General features: G+C 48.5%; 5 protein-coding genes across 5 annotated transcripts; 3 read left to right on the top strand and 2 right to left on the bottom strand.

Moving 5' to 3' along the window:
* Positions 1 to 1616: 1616 nt before the first annotated feature.
* CDV56_105289 (MFS transporter) lies at positions 1617 to 3610 on the top strand (the record flags this gene model as incomplete). The annotated part of the gene is made up of 4 exons (XM_026758908.1): positions 1617 to 2047; positions 2113 to 3231; positions 3291 to 3369; positions 3437 to 3610. 4 exons carry the CDS (start codon positions 1617 to 1619, stop codon positions 3608 to 3610), a joined length of 1803 nt encoding a protein of 600 aa, XP_026614830.1.
* Positions 3611 to 4727: 1117 nt separating this feature from the next.
* On the bottom strand, positions 4728 to 7538 carry CDV56_104985 (uncharacterized protein; the record flags this gene model as incomplete). Its single annotated transcript, XM_026758604.1, has 1 exon — positions 4728 to 7538. One exon carries the CDS (start codon positions 7536 to 7538, stop codon positions 4728 to 4730), a length of 2811 nt encoding a protein of 936 aa, XP_026614829.1.
* Positions 7539 to 12723: 5185 nt separating this feature from the next.
* Positions 12724 to 15388, top strand: CDV56_104282 (putative AAA family ATPase GCN20; the record flags this gene model as incomplete). Its single annotated transcript, XM_026757901.1, has 8 exons — positions 12724 to 12786; positions 12846 to 13571; positions 13628 to 13708; positions 13765 to 14068; positions 14128 to 14301; positions 14350 to 14436; positions 14498 to 14966; positions 15037 to 15388. The coding sequence occupies 8 exons, from the start codon at positions 12724 to 12726 to the stop codon at positions 15386 to 15388; spliced, it is 2256 nt and encodes a 751-aa protein (XP_026614828.1).
* Positions 15389 to 15728: 340 nt separating this feature from the next.
* Positions 15729 to 17590, top strand: CDV56_104072 (putative MFS myo-inositol transporter; the record flags this gene model as incomplete). Its single annotated transcript, XM_026757691.1, has 3 exons — positions 15729 to 15925; positions 16020 to 16316; positions 16432 to 17590. The coding sequence occupies 3 exons, from the start codon at positions 15729 to 15731 to the stop codon at positions 17588 to 17590; spliced, it is 1653 nt and encodes a 550-aa protein (XP_026614827.1).
* A 196-nt stretch (positions 17591 to 17786) lies between these two features.
* CDV56_103951 (uncharacterized protein) lies at positions 17787 to 18804 on the bottom strand (the record flags this gene model as incomplete). Its single annotated transcript, XM_026757570.1, has 3 exons — positions 17787 to 18142; positions 18222 to 18677; positions 18768 to 18804. The coding sequence occupies 3 exons, from the start codon at positions 18802 to 18804 to the stop codon at positions 17787 to 17789; spliced, it is 849 nt and encodes a 282-aa protein (XP_026614826.1).
* Between the last annotated feature and the right edge of the window lie 366 nt (positions 18805 to 19170).

Raw genomic sequence — 19170 nt, 5'->3', positions numbered from 1 at the left:
TCATTTGGTTCTTATGAAGCCATTATTATTAGGATTCATTAAGGCCATTAAAATATAATGCTACTCATGCATACTACCTAGTTTGCTTGGAACAATCTATGGAATAGTTGCTAATGAACTAGATGGCCTAATAATAATTACAACAATAATGGTTCCTTGACCCTGTTCGGCATTTTCAACCCAATCAGTTATCCCGCAGTAGAGAGGTATATGAGCCTTAATCTCCGGAGTAGTTATGTGAGGGCATCGACGGCCGCCCTTATTATTATTGCCTGAATGATTCAAGGCTGCCTGCTGCGTGGTTGAGACAAATTGTTCGCCCTTGAGGACATGGAAGCTACCTACACTCCTTGGTATGTATACGGAGTACCCTGAGGAAGCTTATAGGCGCAGAGAGTACGGAGTACTACGAAATTGAATCAAAGCTTCAACTGATGCGTGTGCCTCGAGTTCATTTATTTCCTCTCCAAATTATCAGTCAGACCTCTTACCACTTACCATCAATTGTCCTGTTATCTGATGGAGTCGGCTGTGAAGCTGACTTCAAGAATAAGTAGCATATTCTATTTACCGGGGCTTAATTCTACTGAAGCTCTACTTTTATGTAAAAATGTCTCACTATCATCCTAGTATTTCCTGACGGTCTAGAATTTACTACAACTTCTACATTTCTCTCCCCCTTCAGTTTCTGCAGCATCATGACGTCAAAAGCAGAGACTTCCCAGTGTAGCCGACACCATCGGATTGTTGTCTGACCTGCCATACGAAGCAGTACTCCGTTGTAGCATCAAACTTATAGTCCAGACATATTGGCTACGCCTATCTGCTGCTCTTCTTCGTTGCTCTAAATGCTTCCTCTATTCTTCAAAAGTTAAAGGAGAAGGTGGAATGGGATGCGCCCCTCTGTCCCTTGAAGATCATTCGGTGATTTTGGGCATGAACCTGGCCACAAAAGTCATGTCTTTTTGTTTAGGAGACTAGACTTATTGCCTCCTATCACAGCAACTAGGTAATGGTGCTACTACTGTTACATAGTACTTACCTACCGAACTACATGACTGATTGCTTACCTGATGATGATGGCGATGATGATGCCTGAACCAACCTTGGCCACTTTCTATTCCTGTGTGCCTCATCTTGGCTAAATCAAAACAACCCGAACAAAGATTGGCAATTCTTTAAGAAGAATATCTCTATCCGTGTACTGCTTGTTATGTCTTGCATTACAAAAAACTAGAGCCTTTACAGTGGCCTCATGGAGCAAAGCGAAGCACAAAGAGCCTCGGGGGGGGGAGATGAAGATTCTCGTGTCGGGATTTTCTCCGAAGAGGCGGCTTGAGATCATCTTCAAGTAAGTCCAATTGCCGCCATGGTTGGGTTACAAGCCCACTTGAATCGCGTACCTTAGCTTCGCACAGTCTAGTTCATTCGCCTCTTCCTTCAAGTGGACGCCCGTACGATGACTGCTTTGAAAATCTTGTCTCGAACTAAATTCACCCTATCGATATGTTATAAACACTCCTCCTTCCTTCATGCCTCGCGCAAGAAGAGAATTCTCCTAATTTCTGCTATGATCTCCAACACTTGGCTTCTAGGCTGCGTGCGTCATTGCCCGCATGGATTCATTGTCGCGGGATCTCGAAAAGGCTGAGCTGGAGGCATACCGTCCACCAAGCCACCGTCAGAGCCTCAGTCATGGCAGCCGTGCCTCTCGGTCTGACTCCCTCTCATCCTCAGTCACCTCTTCCAGCTCGTCGTCAGAATCGCAAGAGGGTGACTACTACTTGTCGCAGATTCAGACTGCCCAGACGCTACGAGGTACTGGTCTAGAACGACATCCAACAGCACTCAGTCGCATTGCAACTCAGAGAAGCCAGCATAGCGCCACTGTGGGTGCTCTCAAACCAATAGTGTCAAAGAGACCTCTGCCAGAATTTGGCGCAGGAAAGCCCTATCCCCCGCCGCTTCCAGAGAGAGAAGAATATGTCGTCGAGTTTGCTGGTCCGGATGATCCCCTGCATCCTCAGAACTGGTCTATCAAGAAGAAGTAAGTCACTTCGAGGTCGCGTCGCTCACCCCAGAAGACTAATGCCAACTTGCCTCCGCGTATAGGATTGCAGTTTCCGCCATGCTGGCATACACGACTTTCAATGCGACTTTCACAAGCAGCATCTACTCTACCGCCAATTCGGTTGTGTCATCGAAGTTTCATGTCTCGACCGAAGTAGGTACTTTGGGCCTGTCGCTGTATGTCTTGGGGTTTGCGTGTGGCCCGACATTTTTCTCGCCATTGTCTGAGCTTCAAGGCCGGCGTCTACCCATTCTGATTGGCATGTTCGGCTTTACCGTCTTCCAGTTTGCAGTGGCTACCGCGGAAAACCTCCAAACGCTAATAATATGTCGCTTTTTCGGTGGCTTTTTCGGATCGTGTCCCATCGCTGTTGTTGCGGCGGTGTTCTCTGATATCTATGACAACCGCCATCGAGGCCTCGCGATCACGCTTTTTACCATGACAGTCTTTACCGGCCCGCTCTTTGCTCCTTTCATTGGTGGCTTCATCGTTGAAAGTTATCTGGGCTGGCGTTGGACGGAATACCTCACTGGAATCATGGGCGCCTCGGCTTTTGTTCTGGATTTGTTCTTTCTGGAGGAGACATATCCTCCAGTCGTGCTAATTGGGAAGGCTGCTGAACTTCGTCGGCGAACGAGAAATTGGGGCATTCACGCGAAGCAAGAGGAAATCGAGGTTGAATTTGGAGAGCTCATCCGCAAGAATTTTAGTCGTCCACTGCGGATCTTGTTCACCGAACCGATCGTGCTCCTGCTGAGTATCTACATGGCATTCCTCTATGGCTTGCTATATCTGTTCTTGACCGCATATCCAATTGTCTTTCAGCGGATCCACGGTTTCAGTAAGGGCATTGGTGGCCTTCCTTATTTTGGGATAATCATCGGCGAATTTTTGGGCGGAATATTTATTATTATGCTCCAGCCCTGGTATAACAGACGACTGAGTGCGAATAAGGACATACCCATCCCCGAATGGCGTCTACCCCCAGCCATTCTAGGTGGGCTGGCCTTTGCCGGCGGTCTCTTCTGGTTCGGTTGGTCCGGGTACAGATCTGATATACATTGGATCGTGCCAACCCTGTCGGGTCTCCTGACCGGATTCGGCCTTTTCTGCATTTTTCTGCAATGTCTCAACTATATTGTTGACGCATATCTCGTCTTGTATGGTGCTCTCTTCAATACCTCTCCCTCGGAAGCTATGCTGATATCTTCTCACCTAGTGCTGCTTCCGCCCTGGCTGCAAATAGTGTTCTGCGTTCTATAGCTGGTGCAGGATTCCCACTTTTTTCAACCTATATGGTACGTTCGACCTTCCTTGCTTATTCCTCCTTTTGACGCTTCGATTCGTTCCCTGACACGCGCACAGTTTGATGCTCTAGGCGTCAACTGGACTGGAACTCTTCTTGGATGCGTCGCGGCCATCCTGATGCCTATTCCGCTCCTCTTCTACTTGTACGGACACAAGATCCGTGCGAAGAGCAAGTTCGCAATGGAATACATTGTAGCCGTCCAGGCTCACAATGATGAGCACACGGAATGACAACCTTCATCTACCTCAGAACGGACACAGTGGACAGCTCATTCAGGAGATGAGAAGAATCACGGATGCTGTATGCGAGTCTGATGAACTTGGAACCACCATGGTGGAGCATCTGGAATAACTTGTTCGTACCGTGTCGCTTGCTGAGTGTCACGATTCCTACTGTGTCATGGGGCAGGACCACGTTCGAAGATTTTCGTTATTTGACTTGCGATACCCCTATGGCTTGGATTTTCGTTGGCCTTCGGCGTGGCAGCGGATGGCTTTTGTACAAGGTCATTAATCTTGACGACAATAAGACAATGTGTGTATTTATTCGAATCCAGAAGGAAAAAAACTCCTAGATCCCGAATCTCGTATGAGATTGCTCTTCAAAAACATATCGGCGTTTACTTCCTATGGAGACACTGAACGCGGCAGATACTGGAATACTATCACTTCGTTCCCTGGTTTTTTATTACATTATGTACCTTTTTTTTTTTCTACTCTAGTAAGATAATGTCAGATCAACTTCAACCAGAGTAACATATGGTCGTTGATCCTTAATGTCGACTCCAATGTCGATACTGCCTCGCCTGCCTGGCGCGTGTTGTGCTATTCAAGGCGACGGAGCACCAGCACAATTATTGCCTTCAGCGAAGGTGTAAAAAGACGCAAAACCCAGAATGAACCCAGGAAACTGTCAGACAAGACCGCCATTTTGTGGCACGGAAGAAAAGGTCAACGTCAAACAGAAGAAAGGAAATCATGAAAAAGACGAGGAAGGGAAATTAACAGGTTGATGGTGCCCATACAGGAATAGACAAGGAAAATGACATCGGGCGGAAATGTACACCAACACCACTAATACAAGATGAAGACCTGTTCAGAGAGAAGAAATTTTTCCAAGACAGAGTTAACGGCGTGACATTCCAGAAAGGCAGAGGGTTAGCGGCCGATGGGGGTCTCGGGTTCGGGCACGTAAAGAAGGAGATGGTTCTATTCACGTCATTTCATAATGCTCAAGTCAATCGTCCGAGATTAAGGAACAAGGATGTACATGAGAGATAGAGAAGGAGAGAGAGAGAGGAAATGCGTATAGAGTGACGTCATGTCGACCGTAGAAATTGATGCATCTCTAATCGACACAGTGGGTTTCGTAAATCAAGTGGTTATCATCAGTAGGTTGATCGAAAATCCGGCTGAATGGCGGATCAGAAGAGTGCGCTTTGTCGTCGGGGGTCGTCATCACACCCTCCTCCTTGCGAATAACTTCTTTCAGCGCTCGGGTTACCACACCAGCTCGTATGACAAGATCACGGAGAGACTGCGTATCAAAAGGGAGCTTTTTGGAGCGCGGACAATGAGGACTCTGGAGAGTGGGGTCATGTGAAACGCGTTGTTGATAGATCAGATCCAGAACCGATTTCGCTTTCGTAGACGTGTCACAAGAAACGTTGAGATTCGGATGTAACTTTTCTGAAAGCGAAGCTCGCCAGGAATCCCCGCTTGTCCGCTTCGACGGATCTGCTAGGTTGGACGACTCGCCTTCAGAGTCATCGAAACTGAAAGTAAGGGAGGACGGTGATCTTGGAGGGGAATCATTGTTTTCCTCATCGTCAAGTGTGGCTAGATTGACGATACCCTCAGCCTCCTGCCAAAGTTCGCTCGAGGGACCTTGAACTATTTTCAAAAAGCTGGCCCGGTGACGAAGACGTTTAAGCTCCTCAACTAGTAAGGTCAATTCCTGAACTTGCCCGAACTGTCCGTGAAGGCTCGCTTGACGTTCCAGGATGGCTGCAGGAACTATCATACCCCGTCGAGAACTTGTTCTACTTGGTCTCAGATTTTCGTTGTCCTCTTCCGCATCGTCGAACTCGAAGTCGCTATCCCAATCCTCGCTAACACCTTTACTACCCAAGCCCCAAGTGCCAAATTTCCCAGAGGTTTGACGCGATTCACAAGCGATCATAGGGTCTCTCGACACAGGAACACTCTGGCTGCGAAGATGCAATGTATTTGGAGCCCTCCGCCCTGGAGCACGACTGCCACGGAACTCAGGTCCATTTTTCCCGTGGACAGTTCGGGGTCTTTCGTCCAATCCCAGGGCATCACGGTCGTTTCGAGACTGTTCCGACCAGTCAAAGATGTTCATTTTTCGGCATGACCCAAGCGATTCTTGAGAAATGCTGCGCAATTTGTGCAGTGCAAACGCCTCGTCTGAAGCATGGGATGAATTTGGGTGAACCTGAGCACGGATATCATTTCCTTCGGCGTGGATATTGGTATTTACCAGAGGACGACGGGGAAAGATGAACTGTGAATTTGTCTCACCAGGCAAGGCAGCAACCGTGCTTCGAGCATCTTCATCATCTGAAAGGTCCGATGGAAAGGATACCCTGCTGTCTTCACTGTCGTCTAGATCTGCCGTCTCACGGGCCCTAGGCGCTGCACCAGCAACTGGATTGTTATCAATTTCCAAGTCGCATAGAGGGGGAGTCAGTCGATGTGGCATTCTAGGACCGCGAGGCTCAAACGCTTCGATCCTAATCTCGTGGCTCGCAAGACCCTCTACTGAATCCTTGTCAAACATGGTTTCAATTCGCGAGCCCTGAAAACCGGAGTTGCTACCAATTGTGAAGTGAGTGCGGATTGAGTCAAATGCGGTATCAGTCAAGAAATCTGTTTCGTCTTCATCGCCAGACGTAAAAATACGAGTATCATCAGAACCCATCGCGGATGAAGCTGGATCAGAGGCCGCGATTGAATGGCGCTTGGGACGTTGGCGGACGGACCACGGGAAAGTCAAGTCAGAGGTGCGAAAAAATGCATTCTGATATGCTGACAGTGCTACCGCGTCCGATGTCAAGGGGCGGTTCCCGATATCCCGACAGAGACCCAGTTCCGCTCTGTACTCTCGAAGATATGAAGGCGTAACAGAACGCCGCGATCTCATGATCTCTGCTGTCAAGAAATTAGGATATCCTGCCTTGAATGCGTCAGGAGGCCGACGGAAGATGTTTGGGTCGGTGATGTTACGCTTCCCATTGGATTGTCTCGGATCCGAGGTGACTGCTTTCGAATTCAATGATTCTGGGAAGGGTGTCGATATTGCTCTCCTCCTTGGCCAGACCGAAGGTCCACTATTGAGCTGCTCGGAACCTGCTGTCCTTGAGCTTTTTCCAGGCGACTTCGGGTCTGCTTCGTCAAGTACAATTGAAGAAGGGCCTCCGTTGCTTTCCAGTAGGGAAGGTGCGTCTCGGGCACGCGGTGGATCATTAAGTTTGAAGGGGTCTCGAAACTGGACTGCAGAGGCAGGAGCAAACTCATCCGAAGTGATGTTTATTGCAGGTTCTTTCATCGTGATTGAGGTCGCCAGAAGAAGCGCTGGGATGGCATCCGGGCTCGGTAGGATCCGCCGTAGTGCTTGTTCCTTCGGCCTTGTTGCAGTGGACAGTCTTCGGGCGAGTCTTTCGGTCAACCCATCCAGACTGGCTTTTAGATATGGTTGCCATGCGCCCCCCTCAACATCAATGGAGGAGCCAGCCTCGATAGAATGTGACGGGGGATCTATGATAAAACCAGGCTCAAAGTTTAAGCTGTGAGTAGCTCTGTGCCGAAGTACTTCGGATCGTTGATAGCTCGTCGCAGGTCTACGCAATTGCGAAGGCGCCCAGGGCGATGATGGCGCATGCGCGGATGAAGGCAGAGCATTGGAATGCTGTGAGGGTGGTCGCTTCACAAGCTTGTTCGGTACTCTGCGCTGACTGGACAGTCGTGATAAGCTTGGACTTGCGGGGTCGTTGGATGATGGAGACAAGGGACCATGATTTAAGAGCCGGCTCTCCTGCGGCTGGATCGACAGACGTCGCAACCAAGAAGAGGAGGGTCGTCGGGAATGCGAGGGAGTATCCCTGTCCTCTTTTAGTCGCGAAGGTGGAGTGGTCATTGTATGACCTCGGCGCCGACGTATCACACCCGCAAATGAAGACTTTCTCCGAGGTCGTGAGTCCCCGGAATTAACCTCAGGTAAAGCGCCATCGCTGTGAGGCTGGGGAGACTCTGTGATATGACGTGTTTTAACATCGGAGAGTGTGGAGGGGAAATAAGGAGAATCTGGAGTTGTGGTACCGAAAGCCGGCGATACGGTATCGTCTGCTGTAGGCGCACAATAATCACGCAGGAGGGTCTTTCTTCGAAATCTCCCTGGCTTGGAGGAAGGTCGATCTACGCGACCTAGAGCGAAACCGGTCGCTGCAATACCGACAGTGCTGATCGCACAGAGCTGACAGAAAGCAAGACGAGTTAGTGTCAGGTCAGTCAAGCGGTGGTCGATCGCAAAGTCCAGAGACACAAAACACAAAGCTTTGCCGCTTGTAAGTCACGCGCAGAGCTTCCTACTGGCGCTCAATGGTGTTTTGATTCCTTTCCTTGGAGAGAAAATGGAATTTATGACAGGAAAATGTCGATACCACAAAGGATGAGGGAAGCGGCGGACTTACAGTAGAAACATGCTCCATCCTCAGAGGGTGCTGAGAACAGTGTCAGGCACCACAGAACTCAGTCCAGCCACATGGGACATTCCTGTCTGCATAATCATGCACAAGAAGGAATAATCTGTGGAGAAATAGAGCTCAATAGAAGCATGTAGAGAAGAATGCGACAGTTGAATCAAGCAAGCAAGTGGCAGTTGTAAAAGAGTGAGATGTGGAAAGCTGTATGAAGATACGCCCGCTGTCGTCGAGCGCAATAACAATAATAACAAGAAGCGGAGATTGTCTTGGGGTTAGGGAGGGGCTGCTGCAGCTGAGGCGAAATGTCAATGTAGGTACGGGAGTACACTGCAAGGAAGTGAAAGAATGGGGGAGGGGGAGGTTCGTTAAGAATGCAAGAATAAGACAATTGTAGTAGTAGAAACTAAAAATAATAAGGAGAGAAGGATAATCATGAAAGAATCAGATTCTAGCTTCCCTGCTCTTTTCTTTGCAGAAAATCGTGGTGTAAGGAGCTTTGCTCCCCAGAATGAGCAGCTGGGAAGGATATGGCTTAAGGAACAGGAAATCCTCAAATCGACCACAGACAAAGAGTACAGAAGGTGGTTAGACAGGTATGTAAGTAAGGTAGGTAGGTACCTTCAAACAATTTAACAACTTTTATTGACTGGGCATTTTTAGCTTCGACTCCTCCCACGGGCGATATTCTTCTGGTTCTAGTCTAACTTTGTCCTTGACTCCTTGTCCCTTTTTTTACACTTGGGTGGATAGTGGTATCCAGTGCGGAATATCTAGAGTCTAGATACAGTAGATAGTTAATGCTTGGTTAGTTCTATGGTCATGCTAGGAGGTTGTCCACTCTCCAAGATTCCCATCTGGCAAGGCATTAGCTATTCCCAATGACAGATGATTCAATCAAGAATTTGATAGTACTACTCCGTACATTAATTACGATCGTAGTCCTTGCCTCTTAAATCAAAGGTTATTCTAAGAATAACAAGCTCAAACAAGTGATAGATCACTACAATCTCAAGGGCCACTGTGCATTGTTTACCTCATCTAGCGAAAGTTTCTACGGCAGTACTCCGTACAAAGCAATGGGTTCACAAGAAAGGAGGTCACCGCCATAAGATCTCGGCAAGGTTTAGACTTTAGACAGTGGTCGAGTTTGCAAATCTGGTGAACACACTGCTGCATTCATCCGTTATACGAAAGTCCATAAGTTGTCTTCTGTCTCCTGTGAAGCTTAGACTAAGGTATGGACTATGGAGCTTGCATGCAGTCCCCATATGGACAGAGCCACAAGCATCTTTAGGTAGAGGAAGGAACTCGTGAGCATGAAATGCGGCCAGCCAGTTGAGGTGACAACAATTGGACCCACGACCGGCAAGGTAGTAACCCTCACACTGGTTACCATGGATATTGATTCAAGGGAAGGATTATCAAGGACAATTTATTTGTCTCTATTTTTCTTTATTATTACTAGCCATCATAACGTCAAGAATCATTGGTGCATCATTATTTGTGATTGAACCTGAGTAGCTGCAGGTGGGAGGAGCTGGAACATTAGCGCGCACGATCTTGCTAGCCAGCAATCTCGATCAATGGAGGAGCGGGATCGGAATTTTGTTAGCACTCCAATATTAATACTTCGTACTTAGTTAGTTACATCCACATTAATAATATTAGCCAGGGATCATTTCAGCTCCCTTGAATCCTCAGCCCTCTCTCTGTCCCTTACATTCCTCATGATGACGATGAAGGGCTAGAGGACTCTCAATTAATCATGCTTTATTGGATTGTTAACTTTCTGCCATAAACAGGGACAGTTTCGTATGTGATAATCTTTGTGCCCCATTCGTTGTCCGTTGTTGGTACTACTATCTGGATTGAAGAGGAGCTTGAGCTTGAGCTTTTCTAGGCAATTTCCGGTCCAGGAAGGCTGTAATGACTAGAAAGTAATCATCATAATCATGAATCATAACTGATTATCTAGAGGATATCTCCGATTCTCCACCTTCTGAGGCTTTTTTCCCCCCTCGTTAAAATCTGATGGCTGGGGGGAACCGGTTGATAAACTAGGCCAAAGAACTCCCTCGGCCAAATTTCTAATTTAGCGTTCTATCGTCAAGCGAGCGAGGCGTTTATCTGCTAAAGAGGACAAATCAAATACTTAAGCCAGTGTGGGCGATCTTCTGGATAGGTATCTGCTTTACTCCGTAGTGCGTCACCAAACAGACGAAAGAACACCCTCTTCTATAGGTGACTTTTTAAAGTATCTCGAGTTCCTTGGAAATAACTTCCCGAGGCCCAATCTTCCACAAATCGAGGTGGATTGGACGGTTCCAACGGGCGGTGTTCCAACCTCCAACCTCTGTTATCCAAGGGAACACGCCGGATCGACCCTATTTTCCAGAATCCCGAATCCTCATTCCAGCCATCTTGGTTTCTCCGCTCATTTTTTTTGGACTTCCCGCTCATGTGGATTGTTATGACGACACAGCAGAAAAAAGTCAGAAATCCGTAGCCGATGAAAGTCCATCCACTCGAAAAGCGGCTGGTACGACTGATCTCAAATGTTTCATGCTAATTCTTGGTTACCTTTTGATTATTTATGATAAATGGTCTCATGTCTTTGGATTCTCAATTGACTTTTGGCTCTTTTAAGTCTTAACAAATGTCAGGCCAACGGTCCAGGGTTGGTAGGCTCATCAATTGGGCAACATCTGATGCCAATCTTTTGTGATAGATCCATTGCACTAGAGACCCCTTCAGCCCTCCTGTGTGGAAGAGAACGTGGCCTGCAACTGCAACTGCTTTTTTTCTTTTTTTCTTCCTCGAGGCTGTCGAGAGGTAACAGTGTATGAATAATATCTCCGAGATTCCTTCTGATGAGTCTGGCCTCTTCCCTTCTCGGGCGCGAAACCAAAATGCCATCATAATCATCGTCGTTGAACTCATTATTGCTTCATGGGGTTACAGTGCACTTAGCCTGGTTATACACGCTAGATACTCCGTAACTGCAGTCGAAGTGCCGAAATATATATCGACCCGAGTCTTGGTGTTTCAACATTCGAGACTTCCAGATACGAGGTTGAACCAGACATTCTTCAAGTTGATCCACGTAACCTTGTCGGTGATGCCTTCGGTTGGAAAAATTGCGTCGATCCATCACGTCTAGTCCTATGATAATCCCAAGGTAGAGTCCTTCTCTGACACCTAGACTTGCTTTACACAGGACAACCTCGCTCGGTCAGGTGGGCTTCAAAGTATCTACCTACAATCGCGGCTCTCGAATTTTCAACAAAATCTCAAAGAGCTTTCTAGCTTCTGCATGCACGGATTCATGTTTCACCTGTGATTGCCCTTGTTGGGCGAGTCTTTGATGAAGAGGGCCATCACTTTGAAGGAAGGCTTACTTGCTTAAGGCAGACAACCAGTCCTCTTCAAACCATTCCAGTCTACGGAGTAGAACAGCACCGACCCTTCACTTATCTAGGGGACCTGCCAGGTAAGGGCATTTTGTCTTCTGCTAGTCAGCTTGAAGCGACCAGGCAGTTGAACTAGAATGCCCTTGTTCCGGCTTAGAAGATAGTGACAGTGACTGTCACCCCGGACAACACACATCTAGGGGTGCCATCAACACTATGAAGTAGTACTCCGGACTTCGTACTTACACCATGGATAGGCGCGCAATTATCGTACGGTAGATAGTCACTATTATTATTTAATCCTGGTAGCCGCCAATATGCTCCTAGCCTCCTGATTGGAAGAAAAACCAAGCCAGGGTTGCACGGTTCCTCGAACAACTGTCCTCCTAATGCTGATCATCATGAACTCAAACCAATGATCCTTGTCAGGCTCTACCGACTGGGCGTGACCCAACTAACAGCTAACATCGTCGTATCAAGTATATACTGGCTGCAGCATCCCTGCCATGCAGATGAAGAGAGGCTAGATAAGGCGGTCTGTGTTTCATGAAGCTGAGATATCTGCAGAGTACTTGGAGGAATAGGCATACATAGCCATTGTTGTTGTCATTGTTGCACGCTTGGGCTTCCTTTGACTCGCAGATAGTCTGCGTAAATCAATCTGAGAATGACCAATTTACAAAATCTTTCTTATAAAAATGAAAATGCGCCATTGGAAGAAACCATCCCCTCTATTTGATGTTTGCGAGAAACCCACGAAGCAGCGTCTTGGCCTTGAAGAAGACATTGGGAAGGCGGTCAGTATTGGCATAAATCCTTCAATTGTGCCTTGAACACCCAACGTGCAGGATCAATCGAGAGCATTTCAATTCCTAGTCTTTGGTTCTGATCTATAGTCATTATATTCTCATTCAACGGCCCTCTCAGACTAGAAGGACTGTTCGTAGAATAGTCAGAGTGTCTGGAGTAGCGTGCAAGACTTCAAGTCATCTAAGCCGCCGCTTCGGTACAGCTCTTCATCCACAAATCCGCCACCCAAGATCTGCCAACAACAAAAAAGACGGCGCTCCATCTGAATCGCAACAGGCGGAGTTGATAGAGCTCGCCTTTCAACGAAAATTTATAGAACTCCGGCAGACTGTCGTAGTATTGCAGCTTCCCTGCCTTCCTTTGTTCTTTTCGCATCTTTGCGACATCCCGGTCGTTGAAAATGGAGGCGGAACTCCAAGCACAGATTCCTGGCTTGGATCGTGTGATCTCGGAGTATTCTGTGGTAAGTACCCAGATTGTCTATCGTCATGCGCTTGATATTCATATCCTAACACAAACCAGGGCTATCTGACTCACGCCTCGAATGCTTATGTCGAGGATGCAAATGCTCCATCGCCATTGTCGGAAGCTGCCGACATGGTGACAGAGCTTCTTGTTTCCGCTTCTGGAGACTTCTCCGAACAGAATGAAAAAGCCATTCGGAACCTAGTCGAGAAGTTCATTTCCTCACTGAGTTCTTCTGATGGCATTGATGCAGAGCGCAGGCAGATGCCGTTCACCGCAAAGAAGCTGGACCAGGCCATTCATGTCGGCTCCCAGAGGAACATGTCCTCCACCCTCGGCCTTGCTGGAGGTGATGTGGATCTCGAGTCAGCCAACTCCAGAAAGGTAGAGTCCCGAGTGGACCGCAAGAAGCTCGAAAAAGCAGAACGGAAGATTCGTGCCAAGCAGGAGAAGAAGCAGATGAAAACAGTGCAATACGAAGCATCCCGTCTTCTCAACCAGCCAGACAGCACCATGTCCTATGAAGAGTTCTTCATGGCTGTCAACCCACTTCAGCTGGGATCGGACTCGCAGTCTAAGAGCAAAGATATCAAGATTGACAGCATCGACATTTCCGTGGGCGGTCTCCGCATCTTAACCGACGCGTCCCTTACCCTGGCTTACGGACGTCGCTATGGTCTTGTGGGTCAGAATGGTATCGGAAAGTCTACTCTCTTACGTGCTCTGAGTCGCCGAGAGGTAGCCATTCCCAGCCACATCTCAATTCTTCACGTCGAGCAAGAGGTGCGCTTATCTAGTCAGCTCTCCCTCTGGCATTTGTTGCTGACATCAGTTTTCAGATTACGGGCGATGATACCCCGGCACTCCAAGCTGTTCTGGACGCGGATGTTTGGCGGAAGCGTCTTCTTGCAGAGCAAGAGGTGGGTCCCTCTCTATGACCTCTTCCGTTGAGAGTGAGTTAGCTGACGACTTGCAGAAAATCAGCAAACAGCTTGCAGCGATTGAAGTGGAAAGATCGTCAATGGCAGACACATCGAAAGATGCTGCCAGGCTCGACCATGAGAGAGAGGGTCTCGATATGACCTTGAACGACATTTATTCCAAGCTGGCCGAGATGGAATCGGACAAGGCAGAATCTCGCGCTGCCAGTATTTTAGCCGGGCTCGGCTTCTCGCCGGAGAGACAGCAATATGCTACGAAGACGTTCTCTGGTGGTTGGCGAATGAGACTGGCCCTGGCACGGGCTTTGTTCTGCGAGCCGGACTTGCTTCTGCTTGACGGTAAGCTCCGTGCCCCTCATTTCTCAGTCAGGTATCAATGTTGTTCTAACTTGATACAGAACCTTCAAACATGTTGGACGTGCCGTCCATTACGTTCCTGTCCAATTACCTCCAGTCATATCCCAGCACTATCCTCGTAGTCTCTCACGACCGAGCGTTCCTCAACGAGGTTGCCACAGATATTGTGCACCAACATTCCGAAAGACTGGACTACTACAAGGGAGCCAACTTTGGTAAGTATTCACCCTTTGGCCTCCAATGAGATTACTAATAGGCTGCAGATTCCTTCTACGCCACCAAGGAGGAGCGGAAGAAGATGGCCAAGCGCGAATATGAAAAACAAATGGCAGAACGCGCCCATCTGCAAGGTCAGTTATTCTTTTCCCTATTGTGGCATCTGGTTGCATGTTTGCTGACGAAAGACGCCAGCCTTCATCGACAAATTCCGTTATAATGCCGCCAAGTCGTCGGAAGCGCAGTCAAGAATCAAGAAACTGGAGAGAATGCCAGTCCTGGAACCGCCAGAGAGTGACTATGTTGTCCACTTCAAGTTTCCAGATGTTGAGAAGCTTTCCCCTCCGATTGTACAAATGTCGGATGTCTCTTTCGGCTATAGTAAAGACAAACTGCTCCTCACGAACGTGGAACTCGATGTCCAGCTCGATTCCCGTATCGGTATTGTTGGGCCAAACGGTGCTGGTAAAACTACGGTGCTGAAGCTATTGACGGGTCAACTTCAGCCAACATCTGGTTTGATCTCAACGCATGCAAGATTGCGAATCGGCTACTTTGCTCAACACCATGTCGACGCGCTGGATCTTACTACTAGTGCGGTGAGCTTCATGGCCAAGACCTATCCAGGAAAGACGGATGAAGAATATAGACGGCATCTGGGAGCGTAAGTTTTGACCCAAAATTTCTTCCTATTCCCAGGTAGTCGTGTCATGTCGACTGACATTCGTCTTTAGCTTCGGTATCACCGGAACTACTGGTCTTCAGCGCATGGAGTTGTTGTCTGGAGGTCAAAAGTCGCGTGTCGCATTCGCTTGCCTGTCCTTGACTAACCCGCACATCCTTGTGCTTGACGAACCTTCTAACCACTTGGATATTGAGGGTATGGATGCGCTTTCCGAAGCGCTGCAAAAATTCGAAGGAGGTGTGGTGATGGTATCCCACGATGTGACGATGCTGCAGAATGTCTGCACCAGTCTTTGGGTCTGTGACAAGGGTACTGTACACAAGTTTGATGGCACTGTCAACGCCTACAAGAAGATGATCAGCGCTCAGGCCAACGAGGCTGGTGTGGTAGCGCAACACTAGGGGACGATGTTGATAAGCTGTTCATACATTGACCAAATTTAAATCAAAGTCAGCTTCAAAGCTTGCAAAGCGGCTGATATCATAATCTTATCAGCCTTTAGTCTCCTTGAATTACTGTTGTAGATAAAGATTCGCCGCCGATAATATCTCAAGCACGGGTGGAGTGGATCCGTCAGCTGCCAGCCCCGTGAGCTTGAAGCCACTAATGTGCCCTGCAATACCAATAAACTGCCTTATCCACCTCAATTATCGACAACCTCGTGCGACAGCAGTAGACCACTGTCTGCTGTAGTCAGTATACTACCAATGCCTAGCTGTGGAAAAAAAAGAAACTTAAGCGATGAATCGCGGTGATGCAAACGAGGAGTTGGCGCCCGATGCCCCTTTGCTTCCAACAGAGCAAGCGGCCATTGATGACAATCGTCACGATGCCGCTGACAGTCAGATCTTGAGCTTGGACTTAGGGGACTCGGGCGGCCTATTTATTTGGGCCTTAACATTCTCAGCCGGTATCAGTGGGCTTCTATTTGGTTATGAGTAAGTTCTTTGGTATTTTGGACTCTTCTTTTTTGCCGAAGACGAATCAAGCAAATCCACACAACAAATAGACTGACATATACGTCCTGTACAGTACAGGCGTCATCTCTTCGACCCTCGTGTCTATTGGCTCCGATCTCTCAAACCGTGTCTTAACGACCCTAGATAAGAGCCTGATCACATCTTGCACGAGTCTCTTCGCTTTACTTGCGAGTCCCTTGGCTGGAATATTGGCAGATAAGCTCGGTCGTCGGAGAGTTATACTTGTCGCAGATGTTCTTTTTACTCTGGGAGCCTTGATACAGGCTATTACTGGCCAAGTATGGGGCATGATACTCGGGAGAAGTGTTGTTGGTCTAGCCGTCGGTGCTGCGAGCTTGGTTACTCCTTTGTAGGTCAACTGCGCATCTTCCACTAGGAAGGAAGATGGGGTCTTCTGAGACCACATGACTCTAGATCGTGAGGCTCGTTATTCTGACGAAATAACTGACCATCATCTTCGGCAGGTATATCTCTGAGTTGGCGCCTTCCCATGCCCGAGGAAGACTCGTGACTATCTTGTGCCTCTTCATCACCGGTGGTCAGGTTGTAGCTTACATCGTTGGCTGGTTGTTCTCTACAAGCACCAGTGGCTGGCGCTGGATTGTTGGCCTTGGAACTCTCCCAGCTGTGCTGCAATTAGCCATCGTCCTTGTCTTACCTGAAACTCCCCGATGGCTGGTCCAGGCGGGGCTTGAGGCAGAGGCTCTCCATGTGTTGTCCAGGGTCTATCAGGGCCACTCTGACAACCATCAGATCGCTAAGCAGGTGGTGCGAAGTATCCAGCTCGAGGTAGCTGAAGAGGAAGAAGAGATGGACCGCATCAAATCTAGTACCAATGGGAGTAGGATACCGTGGCTTGGGAACGTTGCGCAGCGTGCTCAAAATCTCTTTCGCGTTGGCGGAAATAGAAGAGCATTGATAATCGCAACCATGCTGCAAGGACTACAGCAACTCTGCGGCTTCAACAGTCTCATGTATTTCTCGGCGACTATTTTCTCCATGCTCTCCTTCTCCTCGCCCACCCTTACATCTTTATCGGTGGCTATGACCAATTTTCTCTTTACGCTGTTGGCATTTGCGTTGATCGATAGGATTGGTCGGCGTCGCATTCTGTTATATTCAATACCTGTCATGACTGTATCACTAATTATCTGTGCCTTGACCTTCGCCTCCATGGAGCTGCCAGGATTTTCTTCTGAGCCGCGATCGGCGGCCCAATCCGACAATGGCTTCACGAATAAGTCGTTTCTTCCAATCGCCATACTTCTCTGCCTCTCTGTGTATACCGCCTCCTATGCTCTTGGACTAGGCAACGTGCCCTGGCAACAGTCAGAGTTGTTTCCGCTGAATGTGCGTTCCCTTGGATCAGCTCTCGCGACTGCAACGAACTGGGCGTCCAATTTCATTGTCGGACTCACTTTCTTGCCCATGATGGATTGGCTTTCTCCGGGTTGGACATTTAGTGTCTATGCAGGCGTTTGTGTTGTTGGATGGTTTGGCGTCTGGGCCATCTACCCGGAAATGAGCGGTCTTAGCCTGGAGGAAGTCAAAGGCCTTCTCGCCAACGGTTGGGGTGTCAGAGAAAGTTTGATAAGGAATCGCGGTAGAGCGCAAATGGGTTAGACTGAACTTGAGTCTAGGTCTATGAGCAGACATCTACTTAGGTCTTGTTGGCTTCTATTCTAATTGAATGACGCACTCAACCAGAATTTTTGAGAAGCTTTGGCGAGAGGATCTGCCAGTAACTTCTGGAGAAGGATGTCATGACGATCTCCCCTGGCCTGATCGGATTACCCATTTTGTGTCTCTCGAGTCCCTCTCACTGGTTGACACTAGGAGCCATAGTTGCCATCATCACTTCTTTGACCGCATCATCGGCCCATTCTGGCTGGTCTCTGAAGTAATAGTTCTCACCGGTTATTTCCACTGCACAGCCGTGGAGGCCGGTTGCGGGAACTCTGGTGCCTTTCGAGTCAACCATCTCCTCGCCATCTACAAACGCCAGGGCTATCTTAACGACCACCTCCATGGGGACAAGATGTTGATCCGGAAATAGCTTCCAAGTTTCCTCGGAAAGGAGGTTCGTCCGCACCGCTCCAGGGCACAGAGCATTGACTCGAATGCCGTCCCTTAAAAAGTGAGTGGCAATGGAACGCATGAAACCAAGCACCGCATCTAAATGCCAAGCAAGAATAAATGTCAGCTCAGGAGAGAGATGCCATCTGTAGTGGGATGAAGACATCCATGAACGCACGTTTACTAGCTGCATATATTGGTGTGAAGCCTGAGGGATAGAAAGACCCCGTGCTTCCGGTCACAACCAAGCAACAGCCCTTCCCTTGGCCTGGTGATTGCCGGAAATACTGAAGTGCAAGGTAGCTGGCATAGATGACGCCGTTCACATTTACATTGATTGTGGTCAGGTCCAATCCAGGAGGCATTTCCCCCTTGGGCTGTCTTGCGTAGAAGTCGAACTCCTCTACAACCCCTGCATTGGCAAAGACAAAGTCCAGACGACCGGTCTGCTTAAAAATAGCATCGAAAGTCTTCGCGAGATCGGCGTAGTCGCTGACGTTCGCCCTTAAGAATTTGGTCTCAGGAATCTCCTTAGTGGCTTGCAGGCCACGTTCTTCCTTCGATCCCAGAAGGTAGACGTGCCATTCTGCGCGATGGGCGAGGGCTTTACCTACTGCAAGCCCTATACCGCTTGCTGATGGTTCAGACGGGTGTTAGTCCTGAGCTACTTCCGCTATAAGAGGTGTGATGGCATGACCGCACAATACCTGTGCAGTACACTTACTGCCGCCGGTTATGACTGCCACCTTGATGTTCGTCATTATCCCTGTGTTCTATGATTTTTTGGACATGTGATGGGAAGGGACTAAGCCAGACTTGGGGAAGTTGGGGGGTTAGGAGTGCCCTGATCATTGTGGAAAGCCAGATGGTGTGGGGGCTATTTGAGTTTATATCCTCCGTACTCCGTATATGAGGTTGCTCCACGGACTTAATTTGGTCGTCAAAGTGCCGCCTAGGTTGCTAAAGAACTGGTGGATGCTGGATACTCTCATAGGCTGTACCAGCGAAAGTGGGCCATGGATTAGATTGAAGATCAATTACCAATCGAGTGTGAAGGTATGAAGAACGATTGTGGCTCCAGTCGACCGATACGACTCACCTGCCCCTCCTGAAGCACCAGCTTCAGG

The sequence above is a fragment of the Aspergillus thermomutatus genome, assembly GCF_002237265.1.
Source record: "Aspergillus thermomutatus strain HMR AF 39 chromosome Unknown NODE_83, whole genome shotgun sequence".
NCBI classification, from domain to species: domain Eukaryota; kingdom Fungi; phylum Ascomycota; class Eurotiomycetes; order Eurotiales; family Aspergillaceae; genus Aspergillus; species Aspergillus thermomutatus.
The sequence above is the reverse complement of the archived record's forward strand: the minus strand, read 5'-3'. Positions and strand labels throughout refer to the sequence as shown.